This window comes from Caloenas nicobarica, chromosome 25, assembly GCF_036013445.1.
Source record: "Caloenas nicobarica isolate bCalNic1 chromosome 25, bCalNic1.hap1, whole genome shotgun sequence".
Taxonomy (NCBI): domain Eukaryota; kingdom Metazoa; phylum Chordata; class Aves; order Columbiformes; family Columbidae; genus Caloenas; species Caloenas nicobarica.
Genome location: NC_088269.1, coordinates 2,664,600 through 2,674,716, shown reverse-complemented (window position 1 = coordinate 2,674,716; position 10,117 = coordinate 2,664,600). Strand labels below are relative to the sequence as shown.

Sequence of the window (10,117 nt, the reverse complement as noted above, 5' to 3'; positions counted from 1 at the left end):
CGGGTCCACCTCCGCGCCCCCGCTCTGTTGTTATTGCAGGGTCGTTAAGCGGGGTCCGCGCAGGTCCCGCTCTGTTGTTATTGTAGGGTCGCTGGTGCCCCCGCAAGCTCCCCTCCCTCACCCCAAACCCTACCCCATAGTTCTCCCCCCCCCCAAATCCCCCGTTTCTTGCCCCAAAATCTACCCCCCCCCGCCCCGCTACCTCCGGGGCAGGTGCCCCTCACACGTGCTCGGCCCCGCCCCCCGTGTTTATGTAGGGTCGCACACTCCCCCGACCCCTCCTCTAAAGGCGGGAAGGGGCTGGGCCACCATCCCCGCCCCCCCACACACCAAGGGGTCCCCCCTAAAGAGCCAACCCCCCTCCCCAGCCAAACCCACCCAAATTCCCAGGGTTTCCCCCAAACTCAGCCCAGTGTGACCCACAGGGCACCGTCCCCCTGGCCACCTCCGCAGGGTCACCCCCTGCTCTCCCAGCCACAGACACCCCAAAATCAGAGGAACGACAGCACCTCCTGGGACAGCACCCACCAGAGCCCCCCCGCCCGCAGGTCAAAACACAGAAGAGCTCGACATCGCTTTGTTTTTAATTTAAGGGCAAAAAATATATATACATCTAAAATAACCAAATATGGGGGATGGTGTAACTTAAACATCATGATTTTTCTGTTGGAATTTAACCTTACGGAGCATCCCTGGCTCCAGCCCCCCCGGCTGGGGGTCCCTGCGGATGGAGAGGGGCTGGCAGGGGTGACAGGGACCCCCAAGCGTGCGGGGGAGCACGGGGGGCGCCCCGAAGCTCATCCCGCGGCTGCGTCTCCCAGTTATTCACCGTAAAACCACCCCGTGCTGCCCGCGCTTTAAATACACCCCTCGCCCGGATTAAAAGGACCGAGGGGGACCGTTGGGGACCAGGATTTGTCCCTTGTCTGCGGCGTCGGGGTCTTTGGTGGGAGTTTCACGGCTCCAGCGCTCGGTGAGGGTCGGGGCGCGATGGCGAAGCTTCGGCTCGTAGCGCCACCGCAAACTCCTCCACCTGCAGGGAGAAGCCAATTGAGACACTGGGATGGCACCGGGACAGCACCGGGGCGGCACCAGGATGGCTTCATTTTTCCACGGCAAAAATAATGTTCGCGCCCTTGGGCCGAGCTGGTTTAAAAACCAGCTCGGCCCAAGGGCGCGAACATTATTTTTGCCGTGGAAAAATGAAGATGAGGCGGAGGCTCGGAGGTCAGCACGACCCCGACGGCAGTCCCAGTGCTCCCAGTAACGGGATGTCACCGAGCCGTGCCCACCTGTGCCATGAGGACGCCCTGCACGGCCACATCGTGCTCGAAGTCCTTGTCCACGTCCAGCACCAGGACGGGCGCATCCTTCACGTCCTCAAAGTGGACCCTGAAGAAATTAAGAAGGGGTGAAATCAAAGAAACCCCCAAACCAGGGAGGTCACCCCAAACCCGCGGCTGGTCTGGGTGCCGGGGGGAGCGCGGGGGGGGCCGGATTGGGACTCACTTGGTGGTTTTCTCCACCAGCCAGTGCTCGTGCTGGGCGTGGAGCTGCTGCAGGTAGCGCAGCTGGATCCCCGACTCCTCGCTCCGCGCCCGCCGCCGCAGCCGCTCCAGGCACGTCTGCACCCGCACCGGGGGTTAACGGGAGAGACGGGAGGTTAACAGGAGAGATGAGAGGTCAACGGGATGTGGGGGAGAGGGAAGGTTACTGGGATGCTGGGAGAGATGTTAATGGGAGAGATGGGAGAGGGAGGTTAACGGTATGCAGGAAAGAAGAGGTGAACGGGACATAGGGAGACTGAAGGTTAATGGGAGAGACGGGAGGTTAACGGGATGCAGGAGAGATGGAAGGTTATTTGGGGAGACGGAGGTTGATGGGATGTGGAAGACAAGAGGATACAGGGAAACTGGACTAATGGGATGTGGGAAAGGTGGAAGGTTAACGGGGAGACAGGAGGTTAAACGGAGAGATGGAAAGTTAACAGGAAAGATGGGAGAGGTAGGTTAACGGGAGAGACGGGAGTTAATGGGACGTGGGAGAGATGGAAGGTTAACGGGACATAGGGAGATGGGAGGTTAATGGGAGAGATGAACGGGATGCGGGAGACAAGAGATTATGGGATGCAGGGAGACGGCATGTTAACGGGAGACAGGGGGAAGGTTACCAGGATGAGGGAGTCCAGCGCAGTAGCCCCGGGGGAGGGACCACAGCCGAACACCGGACACCCCCATCAAACATCCTCATTAGATGTTGCAGCCCCCCCTCCCCAAAATCCGCTCCACAGCAAGACTCCCACCCGCATTCCCACGGGAAGCCCGGCAATTCCTGGTTAAACCCCAACATTCTGGCAACTCCAGGAGCTCAGAGCTGAGCCGGCCACGTCCCCGTCCCCGTCCCCGCTGAACCCACCTGCGGCGTCGCCCGCAGGTAGAGGAAGCCATGCAGGGCGGCGCGGGGCCCCAGCTGCCGCAGCAGGAACCCATGCCAGTCCTGGTAAATGGTCCATTCCAGCGGCTGCAGGTGTCCGGCCTCAAAGAGGTTCTTGGCAAAAATGTACCTGGAAGGGACGGAGAGAGGGGACGGGGCAGCTGGCATTAGGACCTCCCAGCCGCCTCCATGCCCAGGTGGCTTCACGGCCATTTATTCACCTTTTTTTTGCACAAACCAGGACCTGTGGGTGTTTAATTAGGGCAGAAATCCTTAATTTGGGGCTGAGCAATCACAGAATCGCAGAATCACAGGATCGTTTTGGTTGGAAAAGCCCCTCAAGCTCATCGAGTCCAATTATAACCCACCCCTGGCACTGCCCCCTGTCCTGAGAACCTCATCTCCGTCTGCTCAACCCCTCCAGGGATGGTGACTCCACCACTGCCCTGGGCAGCCTGTTCCAATGCCCAACAGCGCTTTGGGGAAGAAATGATCCCAAATTTCCAACCTCAACTTCCCCTGGCGCAACTTGAGGCTGGTCCCTCTCGTCCTGGCGCTTGTTCCTTGGGAGCAGAGCCCGACCCCCCCTGGCTCCAACCTCCTTTCTTTTCATACCATTCACACATTTTCCAAGCAGCCGTGAGCAAAACTTATTTGGGGTATAACGGCATCCCAAATCATCCAACAAGCACGTTTCTGTAATTAAGCATCACTCGGGACAGCAGCTCCAAGACACAACTTGCGCCGCGGGGATGCTAATTATCCCACTTAACCCCTTCATCCCTATTTAAATCCGGGGGTACCTGTCGCTGTAGACGGAGCGTTCGAACACCTGCACGGGGTGGGGGGTCCCGGGAGGCCGCTCGGGCGGCGGTTCCAGCATCGCCTTCAGGCGGCCGAGGCAGGAGAAGGTCTGGAAGGTGTAGGACCAGCGTGCCGGCTCCTGGTACATCATCTGCAGCAGGTTGGCGGAGCCCACGGCCACCTGCCAAATAAAAGCCGGGGGGTGAGGTTGTGTCCCCCACCCAGCGTGGTGCCGGACGGTGCCGTCACGCAAGCGGGAGCCAGTGTTACCTGCGCCGCGCCGCTGGCCGGTACCTTCTGCCATTGTGCCACGGGCTCGGTCACCAAGTGCCACTCGGGGAAGGTGGCACCCAGCAGCTTCAGGAAGGTGGATTTGCCCACGGCTGTGGGGAGGGGGGGGCAGCGCAGGGTGAGCCTGTGCCCCCCCCGACCCACCCGTGGGGTAAGGTAGGTTTTTGGGGTGTCCCCCCCTAAGCTGGGCAGCAAGAATCATTAATTACAGACATTAAATTGGACCCTAAGAGGCTTCAGGCTGCGCCCCCCCCCACATCCCAAATCTTGCGCCCCCCCCACATCCCCAATCTCCCCTCTGCCCCCAGTGCCCCCCCCTCCCCTTGTCCCCCCGGGTGTCCCCGTGTCCCCGCCCCCCCCGGTACCGATGTTCCCCTCCAGGGCCAGGCGCAGGGCGGCCCCGCCCCGCCCCATCCCGCCACCGCTTCCGCTTTCCCGCGTCATATGCTAATGACCTGGAAACGGACGGCGCGCGCGGCTCCGCCCGTGACGTCACCGCGCGGGGCAGGGAGGGCGGGGGCGGGAGCAGCCGCGGGAGGCGGGGCTGGAGGCGCGCGCAGGGCGGGGCTGGGATGGTAATTTATGCAAATGAGACCCCGCCCACAGCGCGGGACTGGGGACAGGGCGGGGCACCCACAGGGGGCGGGGCAGCGCGGGGGAGCACCAGGGTGGGGTTTGGGGACACCAGGGTGGGACTGGGGACACCAGGATGGGACTGGGGACACCAGGATGGGGTTGGGGACACCAGGATGGGACTGGGGACACCAGGGTGGGGTCTGGGGACACCAGGGTGGGACTGGGGACACCAGGATGGGGTTGGGGACACCAGTATGGGGTTGGGGACACCAGTATAGGGTTTGAGACACCAGGGTGGGACTGGGGACACCAGTATAGGGTTGGGGACACCAGGATGGGACTGGGGACACCAGGATGGGGTTGGGGACACCAGGATGGGACTGGGGACACCAGTATAGGGTTTGAGACACCAGGGTGGGACTGGGGACACCAGTATAGGGCTGGGGACACCAGGATGGGACTGGGGACACCAGGATGGGGTTGGGGACACCAGGATGGGACTGGGGACACCAGTATAGGGTTTGAGACACCAGGGTGGGACTGGGGACACCAGTATAGGGTTGGGGACACCAGGATGGGACTGGGGACACCAGGATGGGGTTGGGGACACCAGGATGGGACTGGGGACACCAGTATAGGGTTTGAGACACCAGGGTGGGACTGGGGACACCAGTATAGGGTTGGGGACACCAGGATGGGACTGGGGACACCAGTATAGGGTTTGAGACACCAGGGTGGGACTGGGGACACCAGTATAGGGTTTGAGACACCAGGGTGCGACTGGGGGGCGCCAGTATAGGGTTGGGAACACCACGATGGGACTGGGGGGCGCCAGGATGGGACTGGAGGTACCAGTATAGAGTTTGGGACACCAGGATGTGGTTGGGGACACCAGGATGGGACTGGAGGTACCAGTATAGGGCTTGGGACACCAGGATGCGGTTGGGGGCACCTACATGGGGACTGGGGGCACCGGGATGTGGTTGGGAACACCAGTATAGGACTGGAGACACCAGGATGGGACTTGGGGCCCCTACATGGGGACTGGGGGCACCTACATGGTGTCAGGGGCACCAACATGGGGACAAGGGCATTGACATGAAGTTGGGGACATCAACACGGGGTCAAGGACGCCATTGGGGGTACCAGCATGGGGTTGGGGGCACCAGCATGAGGTCAAGAACATCAACATGGGGTTGGGGGCACCAGGTCAGGGTTGGGGACACCAGGTGAGGGTTGGGGACACCAACATGGGGTCAGGGTCAGCAACGTGACACTGGGAGCATCAGCTTGGGTTTGAGGGCAACAACACGGGGTCAGGGGCATCAACATGGGGTTGGGGACAAAAACATGGGGTCAGGGGCATAACATGAGGTCAAGGACATCAACATGGAATCAGGGACACCAACACAACACTGGAAGCATCAACGGGGGGTTGGAGACATCAGTGTGACATAAGAGACACCAACATGAGGTCAAAGGCATCAATACAGAGTCAAGGACACCAACACAACACTGGAGGCATCACCACGGGGTTGGGGGCATCAGCATGACATGAGGGGCACCAACATGGGGTCGAGGACATCAACATGGAATCAGGGACACCAACATGACACTGGGGGCATCAACACAGGGTTTGGGGCAACACAGGGACACCAACATGACATTGGGGGCACCAACATGGGGTCAGGGACACCAACACAACATTGGGGGCACCAACATGGGGTCAGGGACACCAACATGACATTGGGGGCACCAACATGGGGTCAAGGGCATCAGCATGGGCTTGGAGGCACCAACCCAGGGTTGGGGGCATCAAGGCAAAGTCAATGGCATCACCATGATGTCGGGGACACCAATGTCCCCCATGTGAGGTCAGGGGCTCCCCCATCCCTTCCCTCCCACTACCCTCAGCCCCCCCCAACCCCTCCCACCCCTCAACACCCCCAAAATCTGCCAGAAAAGGGACAGAGCCTGGAGAAAAGGCTTTAATGCGCAGTGGGTGGTGGGGAGGAGCAGCGGGGACCGAGGACGAGCGGGGTGCCCCGGCACGGGGGGCCGCTGCGGGGTGGGGAGGGGGCTTAGAAGCATTTTCGGTGGACGATGGAAGGTCCGGCCTCGTCGTACTCGGGTTTGCTGATCCACATCTGCTGGAAGGTGGAGAGGGATGCCAGGATGGAGCCGCCGATCCACACCGAGTACTTCCGCTCCGGCGGGGCGATGATCTGCCGAGACACGAGCCATTAGGACGCACCCCGTGATGTCCCCCCTCCCCAAACCTGCGCCGGGAGGGGATTTGGGGTGTTGGTGGCCATGGTTTGTCCCCCACACCATCACCTACTTTGATCTTCATGGTGCTGGGAGCCAGCGCCGTGATTTCCTTCTGCATGCGGTCGGCGATGCCGGGATACATGGTGGTGCCACCAGACAAGACGTTGTTGGCATAGAGGTCCTTGCGGATGTCGATGTCGCACTTCATGATGGAGTTGTAGGTTGTCTCGTGAATGCCGGCTGACTCCATGCCTGGGGGGGAAAAAGGGGCTGTCAGCACCCTGACCCCCACTCACACCTCCTCAAGGCTCCCCAAAAGAGCCACAGGGACACCCATGGGTTTGTTCCCCCTGTTTGGGGTGCAAAGAACTTAGGGAAGCTTCGGTGGGGCACCCATGGGTGCTGTTTGCCCGCTGGTGGGGATGGGGGGCAACCACTGAGGGAACAGAAAGATAATTCGGGGGGCTCACCGATGAAAGAGGGCTGGAAGAGGGTCTCGGGGCAGCGGAAACGCTCATTGCCGATGGTGATGACCTGCCCGTCGGGGAGCTCGTAGCTCTTCTCCAGCGAGGAGGAGGAGGCGGCCGTGGCCATCTCGTTCTCAAAGTCCAGGGCCACGTAGCAGAGCTTTTCCTTGATGTCGCGCACGATTTCCCGCTCGGCTGCAGGAGGCGATGGCGAAGAGGCTCAACCCGGTGCCGCTGCGGCACCGCGGGGACCCCCATCACCCCGTGCCCCCCTCCCCGGCCCTGTACCGGTGGTGACGAAGGAGTAGCCCCTCTCGGTGAGGATCTTCATGAGGTAGTCGGTGAGGTCGCGGCCGGCCAAATCGAGACGCATGATGGCGTGGGGCAGAGCGTAGCCCTCGTAGATGGGCACGTTGTGGGTGACGCCGTCCCCAGAGTCAAGGACGATGCCTGGGATGAGGGGAGGAAGGTGAGGGGTGGCTCAAAGCCGCCTTGGTCCCTTCCCCATCATGGGTGTTTGATGCTGTGTGTCCTACTCACCGGTTGTGCGACCGGAGGCGTAGAGGGAGAGGACAGCTTGGATGGCGACGTACATGGCGGGGACGTTAAAGGTTTCGAACATGATCTGGGAGGGAGGGTGAGAGGTTAGGGGGAGCATGGGGGTCCCCAATGACATCCCATCCCGACCTACGGGGGCCTGCACCTTCCCGGGGAGGCAGAACACAGGGATCATCACGTCACATGGAAAAATTGGTGCGTTGCACGGACACGTGGGGCAGTGCATGGCACGGAGCAACACACGGGTTGGTTCTTGGGGGGGGCAAAACGTGGGTCAGCACGTTGGGTGGTCAATCCGTGAGTCCGTGTGAGCACATGGACACCCCACCAAGAGGGACATCCCCACTGCCTGCTCCTCAACCCCATGCCAGCCCCTCCAGGCTTGTTGAACCCCCAAAACCCTCCAGCCCTTCCCGCAGTTTCGGAGGGTCCGTCCCCATCCCTGGGGGTCCCGCGACTCCTCACCTGGGTCATCTTCTCCCGGTTGGCCTTGGGGTTCAGGGGAGCCTCGGTGAGCAGCGTCGGGTGCTCCTCGGGGGCCACGCGCAGCTCGTTGTAGAAGGAGTGGTGCCAGATCTGGGGCAGGCAAAGGAAAATTAGGGGGTTTTACCCCAAAATGAAGCCACGGCCGGTGCCCACTCCCTGTCGCAGGGGTCGGGGAGTGTCTCACCTTCTCCATGTCATCCCAGTTGGTGATGATGCCGTGCTCGATGGGGTACTTGAGCGTGAGGATACCCCTCTTGCTCTGCGCCTCGTCACCCACGTAGCTGTCTTTCTGCCCCATGCCTACCATGACACCCTAACACCGGCGAGAGAGACGGCCTCGTTAGCCTCGTTTCGGTGATTAAAGCAGCATGGGGGGTGTTTTTTCCCCACCCTGGGTACCAACCTGGTGCCGGGGCCGCCCAACGATGGAGGGGAAGACGGCGCGGGGGGCATCGTCGCCGGCAAATCCGGCTTTGCAGAGGCCGGAGCCGTTGTCGCAGACCAGGGCGGTGGTTTCCTCGTCGCACATGGTGGGGCCGGGAGCGGTTGGCGTTCAGGGGGACCTGGGGGAAAAGCTGGGGCAAAAAAGAGGAAAAATCATTAAAGGGTTGGAGGGGGAAAGGGTTACACCGTATCACGTCCAGCTTCGGGGGTTGTGAGGGTCCTTGGGGATGCGCGGTGCTGAAAAATCCTCCGCGTCTCGTGCCGAGGGGTGGCTGTGGGTCCAACCCCAGTGTGGTGGTGCTGGGAGCGGGTGCTGCTTGTCCCCCATGGGTGCTGCTCAGTGCCAATGCTGCTTCTCCATCCTTCGCCCCAAACGGGTACCAAAACCTCCTGCCCGGGAGCTCCGGTGTCACCGTCCCCAGCCCAGGGGATGCAAAACCCTCTGGTCTGGTCCTATCTCAGCAACTGCTCGGGCCTCGCATCCTTTCCCAAAAATGGGAATAAAAAAAAAGAAATAGCCCTTCCTGGGGGGTGCCCCCCCTTCCACAACCCTCCTGAATGCAGAGGGAAGCAGCAAAAAACCTCGCAGGAGCCCAGAAAGCAAAAAAAAAAAAAAAAACAGGGAAAAAAAAATTAAAAAACCAACACCACCAAAAAAACCCCCACCAACCCCAAAATCTCAGGCATTTCTGGAAAAGCACGACCCGCTTTGGCCACAGCCCAGCTCTCAGCACCTCGGTGGAAACCCCCGGTTGTGGGGTCATCGCAGGGTTGTCACCCCCCCGTGCCATGCGAACCGAGCCGGGGCCATCCCATAAGCACCGGGGTACCCCAAACCCCCCGGGGTGTTTTTTCCCTCCCGCCGCCCTCCGAGCAAAAGGGAAATTGGGACCCGGTTGTACTCACCGCGGAGGCGAGAGCTCCTTTCCTCTGGGACCGAGTCCCGATGCGCCTTTGGTATAAATACCAGCGAGTCCGTGAAACCTCAGAGGCGGATCCTCTCTAAACAAAGACCCTAAATAGGCTAAGTGATGGTGCGGTGGCCATATGGCCATATAAGGTGTTTTATTTCATTAAATTGACCTTGGACTGATGGTAGGACCCAGCACAGTTAATTATTATAAGAAAAAATGTATGTGGGGATGCTTGGGAGGCAACATCCCATTTGTGAATCTGTTCCTTTTATGCTCTGCTCCCATAAACAAGTGAGGCACAAGTCCTTATAAGCGACGGTTTTGGGAAAAAGAAGATGGAAGCACCTCTGGTTCCTGGGGGAGAGAGGGGAGAGACCCCCCCCGGGTGTCAGGGCTCCATCCTGGGGACATCCCAGCGCTGGGGTGGGAATTTGGCATCACCAAAATCCTGAAAACGCACCAGCTCGGTGCATCGCCTCCTCCTGGCCTCGGTTTACCCCCGCGTCCCCGGCACTTTTGGGATGTGTCTCCCTGGGGTTTCCTCTCTCTGCCCCTAATTTTGGGGATTCGGTGCCCCAAAGCCCCTCATCCCCAAAATCCTCTTGTCTCCCAAATCCTCGGCTCGAGCAGGGCCGGGACGGTGGGTGCGAATCCCAGCCCGGTGTCACGGTGCACCCACTTCCCACCCCTTCCCACGAGGAATTTGGATGCAGGATAAGCCCGGACCCCCGCAAAGGGACAATACAAGCGCTGTCCCATGTCCCCTCTGCCCAAACGCAGCATGGGGGTGTCCGGAGCCACCCCCAGCTCTGCAGATGCAGGAGCCACAGGGCCCCACGGCCCTCGCAGAGGCCACCAAACCCCCCCGGTTGC

At 60.7% G+C, this 10,117-nt stretch overlaps 2 protein-coding genes across 2 annotated transcripts; both read right to left on the bottom strand.

Moving 5' to 3' along the window:
- Window positions 1-574: 574 nt before the first annotated feature.
- On the bottom strand, window positions 575-3,972 carry DGUOK (deoxyguanosine kinase). The gene is made up of 7 exons (XM_065651488.1): window positions 3,894-3,972; window positions 3,508-3,620; window positions 3,237-3,418; window positions 2,416-2,563; window positions 1,510-1,625; window positions 1,293-1,392; window positions 575-1,033 (listed from the first exon to the last, which is right to left on the bottom strand). The coding sequence occupies exons 1-7, from the start codon at window positions 3,970-3,972 to the stop codon at window positions 956-958; spliced, it is 816 nt and encodes a 271-aa protein (XP_065507560.1). The 3' UTR covers window positions 575-955.
- Window positions 3,973-6,085: 2,113 nt separating this feature from the next.
- On the bottom strand, window positions 6,086-9,309 carry ACTG2 (actin gamma 2, smooth muscle). The gene is made up of 9 exons (XM_065651589.1): window positions 9,237-9,309; window positions 8,290-8,461; window positions 8,071-8,199; window positions 7,866-7,976; window positions 7,383-7,467; window positions 7,131-7,292; window positions 6,846-7,037; window positions 6,446-6,627; window positions 6,086-6,329 (listed from the first exon to the last, which is right to left on the bottom strand). The coding sequence occupies exons 2-9, from the start codon at window positions 8,413-8,415 to the stop codon at window positions 6,186-6,188; spliced, it is 1,131 nt and encodes a 376-aa protein (XP_065507661.1). The 5' UTR covers window positions 8,416-8,461; window positions 9,237-9,309; the 3' UTR covers window positions 6,086-6,185.
- Window positions 9,310-10,117: the final 808 nt, after the last annotated feature.

Coding starts and splice junctions, on each gene's coding strand:
- DGUOK (XM_065651488.1), bottom strand. CDS start 3,972: ATGACGCGGGAAAGCGGAAGCGGTGGCGGGATGGGGCGGGGCGGGGCC. Junction 2,564..3,236: donor CGCTCCGTCTACAGCGACAG/GTACCCCCGGAT, acceptor CGTCCCTTCCAG/GTACATTTTTGCCAAGAACC. Junction 1,034..1,292: donor AGGGCGTCCTCATGGCACAG/GTGGGCACGGCT, acceptor TTCTCCCTGCAG/GTGGAGGAGTTTGCGGTGGC.
- ACTG2 (XM_065651589.1), bottom strand. CDS start 8,415: ATGTGCGACGAGGAAACCACCGCCCTGGTCTGCGACAACGGCTCCGGC. Junction 7,038..7,130: donor CTACTCCTTCGTCACCACCG/GTACAGGGCCGG, acceptor CGCCTCCTGCAG/CCGAGCGGGAAATCGTGCGC. Junction 6,628..6,845: donor CTTCCAGCCCTCTTTCATCG/GTGAGCCCCCCG, acceptor TTTCCCCCCCAG/GCATGGAGTCAGCCGGCATT.